We start from the raw sequence: 24,209 nt of genomic DNA, 5'->3' as shown, positions 1-24,209 counted from the left end.
TCTTGAATGCTTTTCTGCCTTGAAATTTCTTCTGCCAGATACCTTAAATCATCACTCTGAAGTTCAGTTCCACAGATCCCCTAGGGCAGGGGCCACAGTGTAGCCAAGTTCTTTGGTAAGGCATAACACACGTGACCTTTGCTCCAGTTCCAATAAGTTCCACATTTCTGTCTGAGACCTTCTCAGCCTGGCCTTCACTGTCTGGATCACTATCAGCATTTTGGTCACAACCATTTAACCAGTCTCTAAGAATTCCAAACTTTCTTTCTTCTTCCTGTCTTCTTCTGAGCCTTCCATATGCTTCCAACCTCTGCTGTTACCTAGTTCCAAAGTTGCTTCTACATTTTCAGTTATCTGTATGTGAGGCAATCCCTCACTCCTAGTACCAATTTTTTGTGTTAGTTCATTCTTGCGTTGCTATAAAGAAAGACCTGAGACTGGGTAAGTTATAAGAAAAGGGGTTTAATTGGCTTACGGTTCTGCAGGCTGTACATGAAGCATGGCGGCATCTGCTTCTAGGGAGGCCTCAGGGAGCTTTCACGGTGGAAAGCAAGGCAGGAGCAGACACATCACATGGCAAAAAGCAGGAGCAAGAGACAGAGAAGGTGGGCGGAGGTTGCAGCACATTTTAAAATGCCCAGATCTCACGAGAACTCACTATCACAAAGGCAGTAGCAAGCCATGAGGGATCTGCCCACATGATTCAAATACCTCCCACCGGGCCTCACCTCCAGCATTGGGGATTACATTTCAACATGGGATTTGGGCAGGGACAAATATCCAAACTGTGTCATTTCCCAAGTTAGCAAAAGACCTAGAAGTGTCGATTCCCAAAGCTGGGGAGCAACACAAAGGGAGCTGCCTGTTATAAGTGGGAGGGAAATACATACCGGCACCTGTCTATTATTTCCCAGGTACTGTTTTGGCACCTTATCCATATTGTCTTATATAATGTATGTGTTGTTTGATGTTTAATGCCATGATTCCTTAAATCTTACCATGTTAAGACATTTTAGTTAAAATTTAAAAAATTACCCATGACTTCTTTCATCACTACATCATTTATCAGGGTGATAGATAGTCTATGTGGGAGGAAGACCCCTATATAAAGAGGCCTGTACATATTTAATATGACTTCCATTTAATACTTTTTTCTACATTGAGAACAAGTGTTGAAAATGATAGGAAAGTGTGAGTTGTTTTGCTTAGTTGAGCAACTTTGGTCCCAATCAGGAGAAAGTGATTCAATGAGATTGTGTTTTTCTTATTCTTCCTTATACAACCTAATCATTTTGAAATCAGAGATCTTTCTCGGTTTGAATTCTGCTTCTGCCATTTATTAGCTGAGTGACTTTGGGGCAAGTTATCTAAATTCTCTCAAGTGTTTTGTTGAATAAGGAACTTCTTTAATAATAATTATAAAGCATATTATGAGATTAAGTAAAGTTAGGACTTTTCTTTATCCTGATCAAAGTCCTGTGATGAATACAACCTATATAGTTCGTTTCCCTGTTGGTGATTCTGTTTTACCTTTGATTATTTTAATTATTTAGAATTTTGTGGTTTAAAATACCACCAGCTAATTATAGATGGAAATACTAATTTTTCTTGATATGCATATTAACACTGTTCTTAAGAAGTGAGATTTAGTTCTGAAAATAATCTTTACATGAATGTTAAATAACTACAGTGTCTAAAAATACTCATTCCAAAGCTCTGTCATCTCACATAAAATTTTAGAAAAATAAGAATATTTAATTTTTGCTACTTAATGGTGACAAAGCATATCCATCAATTTGCAAGTTCTTGTTTTCTTCCTAAATTTAAAATGATAATTTCAGTGTCTGGAGGGAGCTGACTTGAACTTGATTTTCCTTTTTTTTTTTGGAGACAGTCTTGCTCTGTTGCCCAGGCTGGAGTGTAGTGGCACAATCTCGGCTCACTGCAACCTCTGCCTCTCAGGTTCAAGCAATTCTTGTGCCTCAGCCTCCCAAGTAGCTGGGACTGTGCAGGTGCGTGTCACCACTCCCAGTTAATTTTTTGTATTTTAGTAGAGACGGGGTTTCACCATGTTGCCCAGGCTGGTCTTGAACTCCTGAGCTCAGACAATCCACCCGCCTCGGCCTCCCAAAGTGTGATTTACTTTTTTTTTTTTTTTTGAGATGGAGTCTTGCCCTGTCGCCCAGGCTAAAGTGCAGTGGCACAGTCTCAGCTCACTGCAACCTCTGCTTCCCTGGTTCAAACAGTTCTGCCTCAGCCTCCCGAGTAGCTAGGATTACAGGCGCCCACCACCATGCCCATCTAATTTTTGTGTTTTTAGTAGAGACAGGGTTTCTCCATGTTGGCCAGGCTGGTCTCGAACTCCTAACCTCGTGATCTACCCGCCTCAGCCTCCCAAAGTGAAGCGTGATTTACTTTTAAACCAGGTACATTTCACAGTATATGCAAGGTAACTTGCAGAGTCAGCAAAAAAATAAAAATTTTAAGTCAACCCTATGATTTTGTTCATTTATAGAAGTTCATGAACCTGAGCTCATTCATTAAAATTTTAGTCTTCAGCATCCTCAGATTGTTTTTTTGCTGTTATTGACTAACCTCATTTTTGGTAGAGCCTTCATTCTCTTGTCAGAGCTCATTGGAACACTGCAGGATGGATGGCAAGCTGATTGCCATGGCTTTGACATGTTGTCTTAGATGAGACATTCTTAAGTTTCACCAGATGACATGGGCCAGTTTAATAGCTGTTTTCATTTTGATACCAAGAACAATTTGGGGGTGGAGGAGGGGAATTCCTTCATAATAAAATCTACTGTTTTGGCTAGGCACGGTGGCTCACGCCTGTAATCCCAGCACTTTGGGAGGCCAAGGCAGGCGGATCACAAGGTCAGGAGATCGAGACCGTCCTGGCTAACACGGTGAAACCCTTTCTTTACTAAAAATTAGCCAGGATTGGTGGCATGCACTTGTATTGTAGTCCCAGCTACTTGGGAGGCTGAGGGAAGAGAATCGCTCGAACCTGGGAGGTGGAGGTTGCAGTGAGCCGAGATTGTGCCACTGCACTCCAGCCTGGGCAACAGAGCAAGACTCTGTCTCAAAAAAAAAAAAAAAAAAAACTGTTTTAACAATGGGTGGGCATAGTGGAGTAGAAAGAATGTATGGCTCCTAGAGTAGACTTGGAACTTCATCTCTATCATGTTTAAGGTTTAAGCCTCAATAGCTGTTAAAATGGGTTAGTACTGGGGTTAGTTATTGTGATTATTTGAATGAAATTATACATGTAAAATACCTGGGCCTCTACTGGCACACAAAAGGTGCTCAATAAATGTTAGCTCTGGTTCCTTATAAGCCTTTGCTAAGTCCTGTCAAGCAGAGTTGGTTGTCATTCAGCTCCTCGGCAGCATTTCTGTGACGCTGCAGTGAGGTACAGGACACTTCTGCTCTTCACTTCTCGACTCTACCCAGAATGCACCATGTGTTCAGCACTCCACACCCCTTTTTTCTCTTACACCCATTTTACTGTGACCCCTTGCCCTGATCTAGACCCTCTGGCTTTCCTTTCTTCCCATCTGTCCCCCTCCTTGCTGCTCCAGGAGATGGCTGGTGGAGGTGGTGGCGCTAGCATTTCTTTTCCTTCTTAGGAAGGAATTTGTGGTAGGGTTTGGGTGGGGACTGAATCTCTGTTCTGGAGGTTTGGGGTAGCTTCCACTCTAAACACATGAACATGAAGGGAAGAGTTGTGGGTTTGTCGGGGGTGGGAGGAGAGAAAAGGATTTCTCATTACTTCTCTGCTCCCCACATGCCTAGCTCTTTTTCCTTCTGTCACACAAATATTTCTTACATAACTGTCTAATGCATCATGCATACTCTCTGTTTCTGGAAATTACAGAGCCTTTCAGAAGATTTTGGGAGTGTTTGGTAAGACCGATAATTCTTTTTGTCCACCCTCTTGGAAGCTAAGAACACTCATATAACAAAAGCTTTTTGAAAAATTATTATGGGCAGTCCCTGCTGAATAGACAGAGTTGAAAAAGATACAGCTCTCCTTGCAAGGAGCTCACAGTCTTTAGAGATAGGCATCCAAAGTCTTCATTTAGTGGGATAAGGATTCTAGCAGAAGATCGTATAAGGTAATAGAGATGTTGAGAATGGAGAGCCAAATGAGGAGAAGAAGTCAGGAAAAGCCTGTTAGAGGAGGTGGCACTTGAACACAGAATTGAGGAATAAATAGGAGCTTGCTGCTGGAGAGGGAAGAGATTGTGTTTCAGATGGAGGAAACAGCTACAGCAAAGGCTTACAAGTGTGAAACAGCATGGCTTGTTCAGGGTATAGCAAACCCATAGTTTTCTGTGACTGGAGAATAGAAGTGGCAAGTGAAAATTGGTGGGTAGCGGGATGAAATGTTTAAGAATATATTCCATCAAGGGCCTTCAATAGCGTAAGTAATGTTCTACTTACGAACCTAAGTGGTGGGCATATGGAAGTTCATTACATCATTCTTTCATTCAACAAATTATTTATGTATACACACACACACACACAGAGACACACACACACACACATCCTCTTGTATGACATATTTCACAACAAATTTAAAAAATACAAAATACACCATTACTAAGGGGGGCAATTTTCTAGATTTCCTAGTTTCTTTAATAATTTTTGTTTCCTTTTTTCTGGGGAGCTCATCATGTGCCTTTAGAATAGTAGTTCCTGAATTTTTTATACCAAAAACATGCTCTAAAGACTATATGAATTACTTAGTAATCATGTGGAACATCCACATTAATGTCAGATTTCAGAGGAGGGGGTATTGGTGACGTTTCAGGATTTCTTCCCTGCTTTAGTTCAAAGCCCAGAGGAGCACTTAGTTTTTGTAATATGCTTGTTTGAATTGTGACATAAAGCACTCATTTTTGCAAACATTCACAATGGGCTATCGAAAGTGAGCCATGGCCGATTCTGAATTGCCAAGCTGCTCATGATTTAATACAGAAGCTAATAAAGATGTGCACATGTGCTATAAAGCAAATAATGTATATGGGAGTTAGGGGGAGAAGAGAGAAGATCATATGGGTCAAATTCTTTGGGTTTTGAGGGCTGGTCAGTTTACTCTGTTAATGCTGTTAGTTTTGTTCCCAAAAGTGTCTGGGGCATCAGAAGCAACTGCTTTTGGTGCCCACACCCTCAGTGTTCCTTGACAGACAAAACGCAAGTTAGCAAAACTTCCAGTGAGTCATCTGCATCAATCAAGGGCCTCTTCAGTGTTGTCATCGTGGAAAGATACCAAAAGAAAGATGACTGGTGGGCCAGGTGCGGTGACTCATGCCTTTAATCCTAGCACTTTGAGAGGCCGAGGTGGGCAGATCACCTGAGGTCAGGGGTTCAAGACCAGCCTGGCCAACATGGCGAAGCCCCGTCTCTACTAATAGTATAAAAATTAGCCAGGTGTTGTGGTGCATGCCTGTAATCCCGGCTACTTGGGAGGCTGAGGCAGGAGAATCGCTTGAACCTGGGAGGCAAAGGTAGCAGTGAGCAGAGATTGTGCCACTGCACTCCAGCCTGGGCAACAGAGCGAGACTCCATCTCAAAAAAAAAAAAAAATGAAAAAGAAAAAAAAAAGATGGCTGGTGCCTCCTTAAACATGCAAGGCTGGGTGTAACCCCCAAGAAGGTGCAAGGGCAGTGCTGGGTGAGCCAACACTGTTTGGTGCCTCTCTCTGGCATGTTCCAGTGCCAGCATGTCCCTTGAACGTGCCTTTCTTGTGCTCTTCTTTTAGACTCTGTCAAAATTACCTCATTGCTGCCAGGCAGGCCTCATTAAATTGTATTGTGGAAGGACAGATGTCTTTTATTTTCCTTGCAAGCTATTATGCAGGTTAAATCTGTGCTAGCATTATTTTCTCAGATTTTAGCTATTATAAAATTTAGTCCGTCTTCATTTTATTCTCATTCTGATTTTTTGTCAAGTGGTTCATTTGAATTGTCACAAATCTTTGATGTGTGTTTACATTTTATGTAGTTTAGGTTTATTTTCTCATTTCTCCCTCCCTAGGTTTTTTCTTTAATCACAATACCTCAAATCTCAGGCTCTTCTTTTTCCTTCTCCTACCAGTTTCTACATCATTATTTACTTTTTCTTTACCTACTAGTTCATGAGTCTCTCTTCTTTAAGCCTCTGATTCATGCCCCATCTCAACCCTGCTTGGTGGCCTCAAACTCTAGTATGGCTTCATGGAAAATCCTGAGCTAAGCCTGTGGAATGTTGCCAATTTTTCTCACCTCTTTTCCTTGCCTTACCTTATCTCAGTCTTAAATAAAATCAACATGTATGTGCTGCCCACAAACTATGGGCCAGGAACTTGGCTGACCTCAAAGGGGATTCAAAGATGGCTTTGAAAGAGTATATAGTCTGGTATGGGAGGTAGGTAGATTCATAAATAACTAAAATAAGGTTTCAGGTAGCATAAGTGAGATGTTTGAGAGACTCTCACAAGATAATGAGGGACTAGATCTAGAGTAGTGTGAGTGGAGAAGAGGAAACGGGGATCACTGAAAGAGAGCCTAACCCTTTGTTAGCTAATCATGACAGAATCCAGCTACATGACAGTGTTACTGGGTCGTCCTTGCTCCCAGAGCTCCCAAGATGGTGGCAGGCCACTTCCAAAACGGCGGCGGGCCACTTCCAAGATGGTGGCAAGCCTCATGTTCTCTGACCTGGGGTTCTTGGCCTCACGGATTCCAAGGAATGGAATCTTGGGCCATGCGGTGAGTGTTATAGCTCTATTAGAAGCCGTGGGTCACGGAAGAGAACCGTGGAACCCAGTGACTGACTAGTGTTCAGCTCGATTAGGACGAACCCGGGCACTTAGCCATGCAGGAACAATGGCAAGCCTGTAGCCCTATCGGGAGCAGCAGTGGGCGCCTAGCTGGATCAGGAGTACAGCAGACACCCTGCTGGATCCACCCTGTGGAAGTCAGCCACAGGTCTGTGACGGTGGCAAACAGCAGTGGTGGACGGCGAGCGAAAGCTCAGCTCGAGCCGTAACAAACACAGACCAAAAGAAAGTGCAGTTGCAAGATTTAATAGAGTGAAGACAGAGCTCCCATACAAAGGGAGGGGACCCAAAGAGGGTAGCCGTTGCCGGCTGGAATGCCTGGGTTTATATCCCGATCATTGTCCCTCCCGCTGTGCTCTTAGGCGATAGATGATTAGCTATTTCTTTACCTCCTGTTTTTGCCTAATTAGCATTTTAGTGAGCTCTCTGATGGCTCGGGTGTGAGCTAAGTTGCAAGCCCCATGTTTAAAGGTGGACGCGGTCACCTTCCCAGCTAGGCTTAGGGATTCTTAGTCTGCCTAGGAAATCCAGCTAGTCCTGTCTCTCAACAGGGGCTTTCCCTTGCCTTGCTGGGGCTGTGTCCAGTTTGATTCACTTTGGCCAGGGTTATTGTTTTCTAACTGCTTCTTTTTCACCAGGAGGGCCTTCTGCAGACTAAGTAGGCAGTGTCTATCCTTGTTTCTGATTCCTGCCCGACTCACACTGTGTCCCATTTCTAGGTTCCTCATGCGTTCCAGTGGCCTTGTCTTCTTTCCTGCCTTCCCCTAGTCTTCTCACCGGATGTGACTGGACAAGTTTAGTTCTATTCCTGCCATGTGTATTTGCTTTGCGGCCTCGGGGAAGAGTGGGAGGCAGGGTTGGAAGTGATGAAAGCAGTAGGAAGTGGCATGTCAGGTTGAGATTTCCCTGTTTCAGCATCTAAGGTATATATCCTCAAACTGACCCCCTTCTGGCGTAGTTGTTTCTGCAGAGTCACTGATCTCATTGGTTAAGATGGAAAAGAACCACAGAAAGGCAATGGTAATAATAGAATGGTTTCTGACCTATTTCTCCTTGGATGCTTTCCTCAGAGGTAAAGCTAAGATAAAGAGGAAATTGGTTATCAGGGTGGTGTTCAGTGTTTAAATATCTTGCTTTTGGTGAATATGAGGGTCTTATCCTCCCACTGCTTATCTGTAAGTGTTGTTAACATCTAGCCCTTGGAAATCTGGTCTTTGGCAAAGTATCTACTTTTTGCAAAGTACTTGTGGAAATCTGAGCTGGAGCTCCCTACTAACACAGAACATGAAGGCACTTTCTAGATTTAAAGTCTCCTCATGCTTCTACAAACTCACTTGGACCCATTTTCCTTTTTTGTGTTTTCATCAATCAAGGTGATAGGTCATTTCATGATTCTGAATATCTCTCTCTCTCTCTCTTTTTTTTTTTTTTGAGATGGAGTCTTGCTCTGTTGCCCAGGCTGGAGTGCAGTGACTTGATCTTAGCTCACTGCAACCTCTACCTCCTGGGCTCAAGTAATCCTCCCACCTCAGCCTCCTGAGTAGCTGGGATTACAGGCACGAACCACCATGCCTGGCTAATTTTTGTATTTTTAGTAGAGGTGGGGTTTCACCATGTTGGTCAGGCTGGTCTCTAACTCCTGAGCTCAAGTGATCCGCCTGCCTAAGCCTCCCAAAGAGCTGGGATTACAGGCATGAGCCACCGTGCCCAGCCCGACTCTTAATCTCTTTATATTTATATATCTTTTCTGGAACCAGTAGTGCCTTCCAGAGAAAGCTACAAAAGTGCTGTCTTTGTAAAGTAAGCTTCAGAGTGGGAGCAGTTAGTACATAGAAATATTTATTGCATGAGTAAGGCTTTAGTGATATGTACAGATATTACTCAGTTTATGAACTGTGTCCCTGGGAAAAAAGTTGTAAAACAAATTTCAGTAACATGTTTGATATATGACATTAGAAATCACTTCCTATGGGAAAAACAGTAACAACCCCACCTTGTACTTATATATTGGTTTATACTTTTCATGAAGTTTCTATGTGCGTAAGCCTTTGCAATAAACTAGAAGACTATTGTCATCCTCATTTTATTTTGCCTGAAATAAAGGCCAAGGCCCATCTGGTGGCCCTGGGACTAGAACGCATAGTCTAATTCCATACTCTTTCCTCTGCAAACTGTTTAGATTAAAAGTTTGTATGTGTTGGTAATAATAAGAGAAAATTAAAGCAATTGAGCGAGCTTTTAATCATGCTACTTATATTCAATTTAAAGAGATGCCTTTTATTCTGATCTTCTTTCGATAAGTTCTTACTAAGCACCAGCTCTGTGTCAGGTACTGTTCTAAGTACTGCCTGCTGTGTTGAACAACACAGACACAGAACTTATGTTCTAATGAAGAAAGAGAGATAGTAAATACGTAAACAAACAAGAACATATCAGCAGGTGATTTCAGATAGTGAATAAGAGTGCTGAAGAATGTAAAATAGAGAATGGTAATAGTAGTTTGGATTGATTTCCGCTAGAAAGGTCTGGGAAGGCCTCTCTGAAGAGGTTTACATTTGAGCTATCATATAAGTGAGAAGGAGGCAGACATAAGCAGATCTGGGAGAAGTACATTATAGAGGGCTTAACAAGAGCCAGGGTCTAGAGACAGGAGCAAACAAAACTGTGTTCCTGAAGAACTAAAATAAGATCTGTATAGTGCCGGCTTAGAGGTTGGCAGGGGAAGGAAAGGACAGGTCATGAAGGCCCTTGTAGAACACGGTAAGGGATTTGTATGTTAACTATGATGGCCAGGCCAGGTGTGGTGGCTCACGCCGTAATCCCAGCACTTTGGGAGGCCAAGGTGGGAGGATCACTCTCTGAGGCTAGGAGTTTGAGACCAGCCTGGCCAACATGGCGAATCCCTGTCTCTACTAAAAATACAACAACAACAAAAAAGTAGCCAGGTGTGGTGGCAGGCACCTGTAATCCCAGCTACTTGGGAGGCTGAGGCAGGAGAATCGCTTGAACCCCAAAAGCAGAGGCTGCAATGAGCCGAGATCATGCCATTGCACTCCAACCTGGGCAACAAGAGGAAAACTCTGTGTCAGAAAAACAGAAAACAAAAAAACTGTGATGGCTATTTGTCCTACTGTTTTCTTGTTAAAATGTCCTTTATTTTATAAAACGATGGTGATATTAGACAGTAAATTGGTATTTATGTTGCCTCTGCTGAGTGTGAGGGCTTTAGCCTCTACTTGTCTGTAAGTGCTGCCAATAATTAATGGTTTTATAATCTTACTTGTCAAGACTAAAAGTTAGTTAATAACCTTATATCAGTCCCCAAACTTTAAGTAAAAAATTTTACCAGCCATGAAATCTAGTAGTTTGGAAACTATGGCAATATACCACAGCAGCTTCCCAATAGGAAGGCTTGAAAATATTTGTCAGTAAAGAGGTTAACATAGGCTGGGCATGGTGGCTCATGCCTGTAATCCCAGCACCTTGAGAGGCCAAGGTGGGTGGATCATGAGGTCAGGAGATCGAGACCATCCTGGCTAACACGGTGAAACCCTGTCTCTACTAAAAATACAAAAAAATTAGCTGGGTGTGGTGGCACGTGCCTATAGTCCCAGCTGCTTGGGAGGCCGAGGCAGGAGAATCACTTGAACCCAGGAGGCGGAGGTTGCAGTGAGCCGAGATTGTGCCACTGCACTCCAGCCTGGGTGACAGAGTGACAGAGTGAGACTCTGTCTCAAAAAAAAAAAAAAAAAAAAAAAAAGAGGTTAACATAATATCCAGGACAGTGGCATGGCATGCTGAAATGTTTTTCTTAATTTAAATTATCTTGAATCTCAGATCTACCTGTACTTTCGTTCACCCACTTTCTTTTCGCTTTCTCCTATCTGTAAGTTCATCACTGGGTCATATAAATTTCTCTTGTACTTGGGAATGACCTTGTTACAAGCTTCCAGAACTTTGTGCCCAGTACTTAGAATAGTCATTACATTATCACAGTTCTTTGGGAAGTTGCCCCATATTTAACATACTCAAATCCAAATGCTCCTTCTCAAAGCTCCAAGTAAATTAGTACCCTGATTATTGTTAAAAATGAAATCTAGAGGTGAATTTACATGAAATGAGGATACAGATACAGGCCAGAGACTGGGTTCAGTCTGGCCCATGCCAGCCATGATTGATTGTGTCATGTCTTTCCCTTGCTGGCTGAATCTAGGATTCCTGTTTTCATATGTGATTTGTTCATGAAAATGGGCATTTAGGTTTAGTGTATGCGTGTTTTAAAGGGAAATTTCTTCCCAGAGAGTCCAAGCACATAAAAACACTTTTTCAATGTGGTATTTGAAAGATTTATGCATGTTAGTATATTTTGTTCTTTTTCTTCAAAATTGACCACATAATCTTCTGGCTTATGTCCAGGGAGTATCTAGTTGAGGCAAAATATTTGCTGCTTTAGGAATCCCTGATGATTACCATGCCTTTTTCATGATGTTGAGGCTACAGGAGCTAAGCTTATTAGTGACTGGCTGTGCCATTTTTACCATTTCCCACTCATCTTTATAAAATAATGAAGGCAAAATGCTGAACAACCGTGTTTCTTCAGTTTTAAAAAATCTGTTATTTTTATTCTCCTTTTCTCCCTACTGTGATGGCTCCTGAAGGATGTCTGAGAAATCACTAAGGCTTTGCAGAGCACAGGATGCAAACCACAATAAAAAAATCCAAATTGTGGGCCGGGCACGGTGGCTCATGACTGTAATCCCAGCACTTTGGGAGGCTGAGGCAGGTGGGTCACGAGGTCAGGAGTTCGAGACCAGCCTGGCCAACATGGTGAAACCCCGCCTCTACTAAAAATACAAAAATTAGCTGGGCACAGTGGCACATGCCTGTAGTCCCAGCTACTCGTGAGGCTGAGGCAGGAGAATCACTTGAACCCGGGAGGCAGAGGTGGCAGTGAGCCGAAATCGTGCCACTGCACTCCAGCCTGGGCAACAGAGCGAGACTGTATCTCAAAAAAAAAAAAAAAAGAAAAAGAAAGAACAAAAAAATCCAAATTGTAAACCCAGCCATAAAAAGATGGCTGTGCTGTTGAAACTGGCAGAACCACAACACCATAGCTTCAAAAATAGATCTTATGTGTACATTTTAACCTAAAATTATACTTTCAGGTGGCATTTACTGTGTAAAGCAAAGTCAAGCTTTGATCATAACTGTTTTTTCAGAACACACTTTTTATATAATTTGGGAATGGTGGTGCTATGAGAGCTAAAATATTTTTTGTTTACTAATTTAAAAAGTAAATTTCAGCTGGACGTGGTGGCTCACACCTGTAATCCCAGCACTTTGGGAGGCTGAGGCGGGTGGATCACCTGAGGTCAGGAGTTTGGAGACCAGCTTGGCCAATATGGCGAAACTCCATCTTTATTAAAAATAAAAAAATTAGCTGAGTGTGGTGGCAGGTGCCTGTAATTCCAGCTACTCAGGAGGCTGAGGCAGGAGAATTGCTTGAACCCAGGAGGCAGAGGTTGCTGTGAGCTGAGATCGTGCCACTGCACTCCAGCCTGGGCAACAAGAGCTTAACTCTGTCTCAAAAAAAAAAAAAAGTGAATTTCATGTTGGCCAAGATTTCTTTTTTCATAAATTGTTTAATTATAAATAGTTATCATATGTTTATATATTATTGTAAAATAATTGATTTGCTAGTTTAAATTTTTTTCTTTTTGTCTTCTAGTTTGCCAGGGTTTGGATACCTGATCCAGAGGAAGTCTGGAAGTCAGCAGAGCTGCTCAAAGATTATAAGCCAGGAGATAAAGTCCTCCTGCTTCACCTCGAGGAAGGAAAGGTGAGATCTCACTTTCATTTGTTGTCATTGGCATAAAGTGAAGGGAGTTCAAAAGTGTAAATTTACTGTGAAGTAAACTCCCAATGGAAGTTAAATTTTGAACTTACCTAGAATTTTTACTTACTAAATTGGTAAAAATGGCAAACTCAGTTTTCTATCCTGATAGTGTTTTTAATGGCATAGATTAGTGAAAATAGCAGATACTTTAAAAAGCTTCTATTTTGGCCTGTGAATTTATTATGATTATCAGGTTTAGATTCACATCTAATCCTAAAACTCTTGCATTTAACTGGTGTGCTATGGGGAGTGCTTGTAGTGTTTTTAAAAAGAGGCATGGTGCCAGGTCTTAGAGGAGACTCATTGGTGGCAGCATGGAGAGCAAAACTGAGGGGAAGATACTAGTTGGGAGGAAGGCGGGGAAGAATTAGGCCAATTAGGAGGGCTTTTAATACCAAACTAGGGAATTAACTTATTTAACATTTATTGGTCATCTGCTTTGTTAGGCAAAATGTTCGGCACTTTGGAGTGAATTTTCTCACGTTAAATTTCACACCAACCCTATGGGTTGGCAGGTGATATAATCACTATTTTCCAAATAAGAAAGCCAAACTTCAAAGTCATTAAGTAGTTTTGCTCAAGGTCACATAGCCAGGAAGTGGCTTTTGGAATTTGAAGTGAGATTTGAACACAGATGACTCTAAGATGAGTGCTTATACTATTTGACTATATTGGATTTTTGCAGATTGCTGGCCATAACCAGTTGCTTAAGGTGATGTCTGCCATGTTATCCACTGTAAAGTTACTGTTTTCCCTTTGTAATTAATGAATGTCATTGTGTTGGGGCAGATGCTTTGAGGCCACTCATATATCCTGCTTCTCCTTAAACTTTGCCTGCTAATATTTGCCCAGTGTTCATTACTGTGTCTTGCTTGCAGCAAATATCGTTGTGTTCTAGTGGTGATTCTCCATTTCTTTCCTTCCTTCTATACTTATTAACTAGAATTCTTCTATAGGGAAGGAAGTATTGTTTCTCCTCTCCCATTTATTTATTACTTTAATCATTTATTTATTATGGGCTCATGGGTATTTCTTTTATTCTTTATTACTATCATTATTTATTTTATCAATTAAATTGTTCCAGCTTTGGTCATTGAGATCTCTGTTAGATTGGGTCCTTTGACTTTTTTGACAGGTCCCTATCCTTTTTTATTTTTTTTGAGGCAGGGTCTCACTTTGTCACCCAGGCTAGAGTGCAGTGGCTTGATCATGCCTCCCAGGCTCAGCCTCCCTCCCTAGTGGCTGGAACCACAGGCATGAGCCACCATGCCTGGCTAATTTTTAAATTTTTTTAGTAGAGATGGAGTCTCAATATGTTGCCCAGGCTAGTCTCGAACTCCTGAGCTCAAGCAGTCCTCCCACCTCGGTCTCCTGAAGTGCCGGGATTATAGGCATGAGCCACTGTGCCTGGCTTTTTTTTTTTTTTTTTTAAGATATAGCACTTCTCCTGGTACCCTAAGATACTTACCCTGTATTTCCCCTTTCCCAGCCCTGTTACCTTATATTGGAGGATAGTATTTGACAGCCAAGATCTGAGCACTAGGTGTGCTCATTGCTATTGAGATGACACCACTTCTCAGCCCTCTTAGCATAGAGAGCTAGAAAAATATATACATGGATGGATAGATAGATACTAATATGTATGCATACTATACTAATGTATACTCAACCATCTATACTTACTTTATGTCTATGTTTACATATGTATGTATGTGTTTGTATGTATGTATTTTATATATATAATGTGTTTTTAGAGATGGTTGTCTTGCTATGTTGCCCAGGCTAGTCTTGAACTGCTGGGCTCAAGAAGTCCTTTTACCTCGTCCTCCCAAAGTGCTGGGATTAAAGGCATGAGCTACTGCACTAGACTTTTTTTTGTTGTTGTTGAGACGGAATTTTGCTCTGTCACCCAGGCTGGAGTATTGTGGTGCAATCTCGGCTCACTGCAGCCTCCACCTCCCGGGTTCACACGATTCTTGTGCCTCAGCTTCCTGAGTAGCTGGGATTACAGGCGCATGCCACCATGCCTGGCTAATTTTTGTGTTTTTAGTAGAGACAGGATTTTACCATGTTGGCCAGGCGGGTCTCGAACTCCCAACCTCAAGTGATCCACCCACCTCGGCCTCCCAAAGTGCTGGGATTACAGGCATGAGCCACTGCACCCAGCCTTGACTTTTAAAAAAAAAAATAAAACCCGTGAGTTTATAGGGATCCTTTTTTCTCCAGTCCAATGCCACCAGGTTCATTCTATTATTCTTCCTTTGATTATGTGTACTATAACTTCTCTTTTTGGTTTTCATTAGCTATATTACTTATTCATTATAGACATAAAGTTATTTCAGAATTGCTAATCCATACCCCTATAAGAAGCAGATTTGCCAACCAGAGTACAGTGTCTATGTTTAATTTTATTAATCCTTAGTATTTTTTAAAAATCTAGAAATAGAATGATACATACCTTTAATAAAAGCAAGACTAGGGACAGGGGTCAAACAAGAAGAACAGACATTATAAAATTCATGAACTATTCAAGAATCATTCTCTTTTTAGAAACTATAGTCACTTAGGGTCCTAGAATAAAATAGAGAAAGCATGGCTTTTGTAATAGTAGAAGAGTATATTTATTTAATGATGTCCAGTGATTCCAGAGGAGCAGGTTATGTCCATTTAAAGCCTAACTCCAAGAAAGAAATTTCTGTGAAGATGTTACAGATCTTCTCTACCTTTCAAATTAGTGTCTTCTCTAATATTTCAATTTCAGCTTCTCCCCACACTCGCCACAAACAACCCCACCCTGTAATGAAGACTGAGGAAAGAGCTCTGGGTTGCCCTTCTGCCATTCTGGAGTCTTCTGGCTAATACCAGAACAGACAATTGTGTATTTACAGGGCCAATGCAAGGACCAGTCAGCCCCAGGCAAGGGTGATATTCTCTGATAAACAGGCAGCAAGAAATGCTGAGTGGTAAATTGTTAATTTTTCTCTCCTTTAGCATAATTCATTCAAATATGATTTGAATATTTGACCTCTGTATATATTTTTAGTATTACCATAACTGGCTTTTTACAAAACCTTGTCCCTCCCTACAACTAAATTGAATTTTTATTCCTATTCACTTGTCCTATGTTATTTGCCCCTTTATATAGTTAAGTGACAATATTCATGGTTGGCTGTGCCATAAAGCCGTATTCCCGTGACTTTAAAGTGAATAGTGGCTAGTAATGGTCACTCACACCTGTAATCCCAGCATTTGGGAGGCCAACGCAGGAGGATCCCTTGAGGCCAGGAGTTCGAGATCAGCCTGGGCAACATAGTGAGACCCCATCTCTATTAAAAATTAACTGAATAGTACTTGTTAACTTTTGGGACCAGGAACCCCATTAAAATGTCGTTTGTTTTGTTTTGTTTTGTTTTTGTTTTTGTTTTTGTTTTTGAGATGGAGTCTCGCTCTGTAGCCCAGGCTGGAGTTCAGTAGCGTGATCTTGGCTCACTGCAACCTCTGCCTCCAGGGTTCAAGTGATTCTCCTGGCTCAGCCTCCCGAGTATTTGGAATTACAGGTGCCCACCACCACGCCTGGATAATTTTTGAGTTTTTAGTAGAGATGGGGTTTCACCATGTTGGCCAGGCTGGTCTCGAACTCCTGACCTCAGGTGATCCACCCACCTCGGCCTCCCAAAGTGTTGGGATTACAGGCATGAGCCACCATGCCTGGCCAATTTTTGTATTTTTAATAAAGACGGAGTCTTGCCATGTTGGCCAGGCTGATCTCGAACTCCTGACCTCAGGTAGTCCGCCCGCCTTGGCTTCCCAAAGTACTGGGATTACAGGTGTGAGCTACTGCGTCCGGCCTAAATCTGATGAATGAATAAGCATATGCACAGAAAAAACAAAAAGCAAACAAAACAAAAATCTCATGAAAACTATGAATTGTCTTGCCTCAAAAAAAGTACACATATGTGCACATACACACAGAGTGTTGCACATAATTTCAGGGGATTCTTGGGTATCTAGTGGTTTAAGGATTCCTAAGTACTTACCACATGCCAGACTTGCCTCATTTACTTTTTTACCACAACCCTGTTAGCCCATTTTACAAATGAAGGATTTGGGTGAAATACTGTAACTCAAGACCACATAAAAAGTAAGTATTAGTATCAGGATTTGAATCCTGGTCAATCTGATCCTAGAGCCAAGCTCTCGACCACTCTTTTATATTGTCCGCCACTTTTTTATAGGTAAAAGGGGTTGGAGGAGAGAAACATATTTAAAAGTTTAAAACTTCTGATTCAGTACGTGGGTGAAAAAGGTCTAGGCTATGGCTTTCAAAGTATATTAGCAAAAATTGTTAATACAAGTTGGTATGTCTAATGAAAACGCACTTCATATTGTTTCCATCTCCACCAGTTTCTGTGATATTGGAAGGTGCTAGGAAAATAATGCATTTAATAGCTGAGAAGCAAATCAGGAATAGGAAGTAAGCAAAATGCATGGGCCTCTTTCACAGTCCTTGCCATAATTCATCCAGATGCTGTGCCTTGTGCATTTTCAGGATTTGGAATACCATCTAGATCCAAAGACCAAGGAGCTGCCTCACTTACGAAATCCTGACATACTTGTTGGTGAAAATGACCTCACAGCCCTCAGCTATCTTCATGAGCCTGCTGTGCTCCATAATCTCAGAGTCCGCTTTATTGATTCCAAACTTATTTATACATATTGTGGTAAGTATGCTTTGCTTTCCGAATAGACTGTGGACTCTTTCCTCTAATGGACATAGCCATGGAAATATTGTACATGGGGAAAGCAGGCTGTGGTTGGATTTTCTCTAAGAGACAAAATCACTTGAGCGTTATCAGAAAGATTTACCAAGTTGCATTTATGCTAAATAAACTCATTTGTGACCTTACATAATTTTGCTAAAAATAAAAAGACTGGGCCCATCTTTTGGAATTTTTTTCCCCTTACAGAAGTCATATGTCAGATTTAGTGCCAAATTCACCAGTTATTTTCTTCTCTTCCAAAAACTACTACACGAAGTGTAGATGTCCAAGGACTTATCTTTGGAGCAGGTTCAAGAGATTTAGTGTTATCTTGTGGTCAATTACTCAGCCATGCAGAACTAACTTGACTCGTGGTGATTTGTCTTGCTCACTCCTGCTTGCCTGGGCCCCTGCTCATTGCAGTGTTAGCTGCCAGCCACCCAGCTCATGGTGCTTTTTATCTCTCCAAGAAATAAAGCCTCTGCATGTGTGCGTGTTTGTGTTCCTTTCCTCCTTCTCCAGCTTTCCTTCTTTTTTCTCTCTTTCCCAGTTTGTTCTTATCTTTTATTTTCTCCCTTTCCTCTGGCTATTTTTTCTCCACTGACGTCTTACCATTCTTTCACTAATCACTCTGTCCTCGGAAGCTCAAATCTGGATTTCCATTCATTCGTGTGGTATATCCAATTCAGTGCTCATGATTTCTTCATTACTCTCCTGTTTTAGACAGGAACAGCCACCTTTTCTTCTTAAAATAATTAACATCCTTTATATCATTGATACTAACTTTTCCTTTCTGGTAACTATTTCTGTTTCTCAATTGTTATTTTTCTTCCATTTTTTTTCCTTGCACATGTGTTACCTTCTCAGTGAAGTCTTGTCTGGCCACCCTATCAAGTCAGAAACCCCTCCTTACTGTCTTTCTTCCCTGCATTATTTTTTGCCTTCTTTTCCTTATTACAATTTAATCTGAGATTATGTATATATATATTTTCTTACTTATCTTGTTAATTGTCTGAATTTCCCACTAGAGTTTAAGTTCCATGAGGGTAAAGATTAGTCTTTTTTGTTTGTTTGTTTGTTTACTGTTGTAAGTTCAGCATTTAGAAAAGACTTTACACATAGTTGGAGCTGAATAAACATTTATTGAATGGACGACTTCATTAAGTTAATATACACCTACAGAAAAATTCTTAGGAAATACAGAAAAGTATAAAAAAGGAAAAACAATTATATGTAACTCACCACTGAAAAATAGCCAGTATTAATATTGATTTACATCCTTTCTCTTTGTATGCATAAGTTGATAGAAAATTGGAATCAGTCTATATATAGTTTTGTATTATGTTTTCCTATGACATTTAATATCCTTCAAAAACATGATTTGGACCAGGTGCTGTGGCTTACCCTGTAATCCCAGCACCTTGGGAGGCTGAGGTGGGCAGATCACTTGAGCCCAGGAGTTCAAGCCTGGGCAACATGGCAAAATCCTGTCTCTACAAAAAAAATACAAAAATTAGCCAGGCATGGTGTTGCGTGTCCATAGTCCCAGCTACCTGGGAGGCTGAAGTGGGAGGATTTCGTAAGCCTGGGAGGTCTAGGCTGTAGTGAGCCAAGATAGTAACATTGCACTCCAGCTTGGGTGACAGGGTGAGACCCTATCTCAAATTAAACAAACAAACATGATTTGTGGTAGTGGCTTAGTAGTCTATCATATGGATGTAACAGAATGCATTCAACTAGTCTCCTTGCCCTATATATTTTGTTTCCATTTTCACTGTTACAGATAACATTATGATAAACATCTTTGTGAAAAAAAAAAACTCTTTGCATGAATTTCTGATTATTTCATTTGGATAAATTGTAGAAGTAAAGTGGAATTTTTGGATTAAATATATGAAGATATTTAAAGTTCTTATAACATTGCCACATTATTTTAAGCCACCTAGTCCAGTTTTTAAATGGTGTTTTAGGCAGAACTATGTATAATGGGTTCAGAGGCAAAGGCTATGATACATTTTGATCCTTGAACAATTTATTGGTTTAATATTAACTAAATTGAAATGAAGGATTGTGTTAACTGTGAGTCTCACTTTACTAAGTTTGATATGCCCATTAGGGTATCATTGACTTCTTTTTCTTTCTTGTCCCCCACCCTATTCCCAGGTATAGTCCTAGTAGCTATAAATCCCTATGAACAGCTGCCTATTTATGGAGAAGATATTATTAATGCATACAGTGGTCAGAACATGGGTGATATGGATCCACATATCTTTGCAGTAGCTGAAGAAGCTTACAAGCAAATGGCCAGGTTGGTAGAAGCTTTCATTGTTATTTTATGGCAGTTATTAGATATGATAATTTCTTCTTGCTAAGTCACATATATTTTAAAGTGAATGGCAACCTTGTAAATAATTACTAAATAAGCAGCCTTGACAAGTTTGTCTCAGGTGACTTAGATTATTATTAAATAATAAAGTGGGCCGGGTGCAGTGGCTCATGTCTGTATTCCCAGCACTTTGGGAGGCCAAGGTGGGCGAATTACCTGAGGTCAGGAGTTCGAGACTAGCCTGGCCAACATGGCGAAACCCCGCCTCTACTAAAAATGCAAAAATTAGCCGGGTGTGGAGGCACGCACCTGTAATCCCAGCTACTTGGGAGGCTGAGACAGGAGAATTGCTTGAACCTGGGAGGCAGAGGTTGCAGTGAGCCGAGATTGTGCCACTGCACTCCAACCTGGGCCACAGAGCAGGACTCTGTCTCAAAAACAAACAAACAAACAAACAAACAAACAAACCCCTCACATTTATAAAGGGACATAGAGTTTTTAAAAACTGCCTTTGAAATTTCATCATGATCCTGTGACTAGGAAAAGACAGATGCAGATGTTATGTTTTACAGATGAAAGGATTAGTGTAGTGGTATTAAATGACCTACCCAATGTCAGTCAGCTAATGAGTAATAGACTAGAACTAAAAAGCCTAGGAGCTGTAAAAAAAATCTTTCTGAATCCTAGGGAATTAAATGTAAAGGAAAGTGTGAAATTTTTTTCTTTCAAGATGGGGTCTTGCTATGTTGCCCAGGCTGGGCTTGAACTCCTGGGCTCAAGTGATCCTCCTTCTTCAGCCTCCTGAGTAGTTGGTACTGCAGGCATGCACTGCCATGCCCAACTGAAAGTGTGAATTTTAACATTAGTATTATATGATAGGGCATCAGTTATCCTGAACAGCATCTGCAAAATGTCTCTTATATTAACCATGGAACCCTAACATTTTGAGGGTGGAAAATGGGAGGAAAATGTTACTTTCAAGACTAGATTATGCTCTTAATAATATAATAAAATATAAAACTGTGAAGGTGTAGAAGAATAGTTTAAGTTTAATTCATTTCTTCAGCCTACAAAGCAGAACACATTATAAATATAATATGGGAAACCCACGAGTAATTTATAAGGTGGAAAGAAAACTAATACTGCAGAGGTTTTTATTTTCTCCTCTCCAGCCAGGGAGAGTATACATGATTGGTCCAGCATGTGACAGAATTTTAGAATTATTTCAGGGACAAAACCCTAGAAATCATTATGCCCTTTTAATAATAAAATAATATTAATATGGATACTTCTAATAGCAGTTAACATGTGCTCTGTGAAGGGCATTATTTAATTGCTTTCCATTTTTAACTAATTTTATTCTCATAGCAACTTTCTGAGTTTGGTATTATTAATTTTCATTTTACAAATGAGAAAAATGAAGCACAGAGAAGTTGTGTAACTTTTCTAAGGTCACATAACTAGGAAGACCAGTTTTCAAATTCAATTAGTCTGACATTATGAAATATTAATGTATTAAATATAAAATGACTAAACATAGGTTAGCACTACAAAGCATGTCATAATATGCCAGCTTCTGCTGTAAAATAGTAATTAGTGTTCAAAGCTTAAGAAAAGTTATTTTTTAAGCTTAAAATTGAGAAAATTCCATCTATTGGTATGATTTTTTCCCTTAAGTTGGAAAAATCTACCAGTAGTTGATTTGTATAGTATCAGAGCATTGCAGTACAGTTTCGACACCACTTAGTACAACCTGAGAACTACTGGGCAGAGAAAAAATCACATGGATGGCTAGACTCTAAAAATAATCTCTGAAAATTATATAGTGCTCAGAGAATTATATGACTCTTTGGAAAATAGTATTCTTAAATACAAAAGCATAGCTCTTACCATCTTTGTTACTGGTCATTCACAGATAGTATTAGGTTTATATGAATATTTATGGCTTTTTACCTTTAGATTTACCTTGGTTTCCTGTAATTTTCTCTTCTCATTATTATCTGTTGTGACTCAGTCACTCAAGGTAATTTCTCAACTGAAGGGTTGTTTTGTCTTTTTTCCTTTGGCTTGGTTTTCTTTTTCAGACAGCTTTAAAATATGCCTCAATTAGTTATGGTATTATATTTACCATTTATATAAATAAATCTATACCCATAACATCTGCCACAGCAGTAAAATAGAGTGTATCTATTTAGGCTTACAGTCAGAAATAACTGCTGCAGGATCATTTCTTGCCATTGTTTTCTTTTCTTTTTTTTTTTTTTTAAGACGGAGTCTCGCCCTGTCACCCAAGCTGGAGTGCAGTGGCGCAATCTCAGCTCACTGCAACCTCCGCCTCCCGGGTTCACTCCATTCTCCTGCCTCAGCCTCCTGAATAGCTGGGAGTACAGGCGCCTGCCACCACGCCCAGCTAATTTTTTGTATTTTTAGTGGAGACGGGGTTTCACTGTGTTAGCCAGGTTGGTCTCTATCTCCTGACCTCGTGATCCGCCCACCTCGGCCTCCCAAAGTGCTGGGATTACAGGCATGAGCCACCACGCCCAGCCAGCCTTACCCTTGTTTTCTTGTCAAACAAAGATGTCATCTTTCTAGATGCAAATCCTGGTGTTTCACATTATCACCATTTCTAGGGATCCCTCATGTCTTCAGGGAAGGTACAATTCATCATTCATGTAATAGAGATTTATTGAACACCGTCCAAACGCCAGGCACTGTTCTGGGCATGGGGGATACAAATTAAATAGACAGGAATTCCTACCCCACGAAGTCAGGCATGATTAACAATGAAACTATTAGCTGGGCATGGTGGCGCACGTCTGTAGGCCGATCACTTAAGCCTCGGAGTTCAGGATTACAGTGATCTACGATTGTGCTACCACACTCCAGCCTGGGCAACATAGTGAGACCCTGCCTTTACAAACAAAACACAAAAACTAGCCAGGCATGGTGGCCTGTGCCTTTAGTCCCAGCTACTCAGGAGTCAGAGGTGGGAGGATCGCTTGAGCCCAGGAGTTGAAGGCTGCAGTGGGCCAAGATGGTGCCACTGCATTCCTGCCTGGGTGACAGAGCAAGACCCTATCTACAAAAACAACAAAAAAGTAAAGTTACAAAAAAATTAAAAGAACATACTGTGCTGGAGCAAGGGTAGAAGCCAGGAGACTAGTTGGGAGGTTATTGCCTTGATCCATGCAAAAGATGATCATTTAATTAGTGAAGGTGGTAAAAAGTAGATGGATTCTGGGTATATTTTTAAGACAGAACTGGCAAAGGCTTGCTTATATGGGGTATTTGAGAAAAAGAGGAGTTAAGGATGGCAGTAAGGATTTGGACTGAGCACCTAGAAGGTTGGAGTTGCTGTTTATTGAGATGTAGAAGATGGCAGGAAGAGCAGGTTGTGTGTGTTGTAGGGTGGGGAGTAGGGGGGAAAGGAGCAGAGTTCTAATTTAGATGTTTAAGGTTGAAAAGATGTTTTTGACATCTATCCTAAAAGCAAAACTCATACTAGGAATTCTTTCCAAGCAGATCTATGTCCGGTGACATCAGCAATAACCAGGATCCTTGAGCTGGATCCTTGACTCATGGCTTCTTTTTAAACATGCTCCTTAGAGAGTACAATGCCCTCATAAAATACCTTCCTAGAATAGCCTTTTAATTTTAATTGTCCTTGTTGACTTACCATGGAGAAACACTCAGTGGACTGCCATGCCTATTTTTTTCTTTTATTCTTGTTTGACATTCTTGCCAGTCTTTTCTCATGCTGTAACTAGGATTTTTGTTTTGTTTTGTGTTGTTTCCTTAAAACCAGGTAGTGTTGATGGCTTTAATTTGCTATATTTTCTCTCCACTGTGAGTGATAATCAGTTTTATTGACTAAGTTTCATTTATTTAAATTTGCTTGAAATAAGTTATATGCAATTAACTTTGGTCTAGTGAAAAAGACATCTGTACTAGTCACATATCTACCAATAACTAACCATATAAGCTCAAATCTCCTGGTCTCCCTGAGTCTCCGTTTTATCATCTATAAAATGGAACAGTGTCACTGATGATCTAGCTTTACATGTACAGGTTTCTGTGGTATGCATTTGTTATCTTTATGTTTGATGGGAACTAATGCATAAACATTTTAATTGAGAGGAGACCATGGTAGGGAGCTGTGTAACAAAGCAGAAGAAGCATTGTGTAGACTTTCCCCTGGAAATCAAGAGATGTGGGGTGTAACAACCCAGCTCTACTCTATGCCAGTCATCAGGCTTGGACAAGCCTTTTAACCTCTTGGTGTTACTATTTCCTCCAAAGAGTAGAATATAATGTCTCTCCTGCTTACTTTGGAGGTGAAAATTGTATTAGGTGATACACACAAAAACACTTCGAAAAATACTAAGTTCTATT

General features: G+C 40.6%; 1 protein-coding gene across 3 annotated transcripts in view; it reads left to right on the top strand.

Moving 5' to 3' along the window:
• MYO5A (myosin VA) overlaps positions 1–24,209 on the top strand; it is a 223,767-nt gene that overhangs the window by 83,735 nt on the left and 115,823 nt on the right. For all 3 annotated transcript variants that reach the window (XM_055098616.2, XM_055098617.2, XM_063596646.1), the window contains exons 2-4: positions 12,564–12,674; positions 17,281–17,452; positions 19,655–19,799. In XM_055098616.2, coding sequence (XP_054954591.2) covers positions 12,564–12,674; positions 17,281–17,452; positions 19,655–19,799 — 428 coding nt within the window. The remainder of the gene's footprint in view (positions 1–12,563; positions 12,675–17,280; positions 17,453–19,654; positions 19,800–24,209) is intronic.

This window comes from Pan paniscus, chromosome 16 (genome assembly GCF_029289425.2).
Source record: "Pan paniscus chromosome 16, NHGRI_mPanPan1-v2.0_pri, whole genome shotgun sequence".
Lineage (NCBI taxonomy): Eukaryota > Metazoa > Chordata > Mammalia > Primates > Hominidae > Pan > Pan paniscus.
Note: the sequence above shows the minus strand (reverse complement) of the source record. Positions and strands in the feature narration are given on the sequence as shown.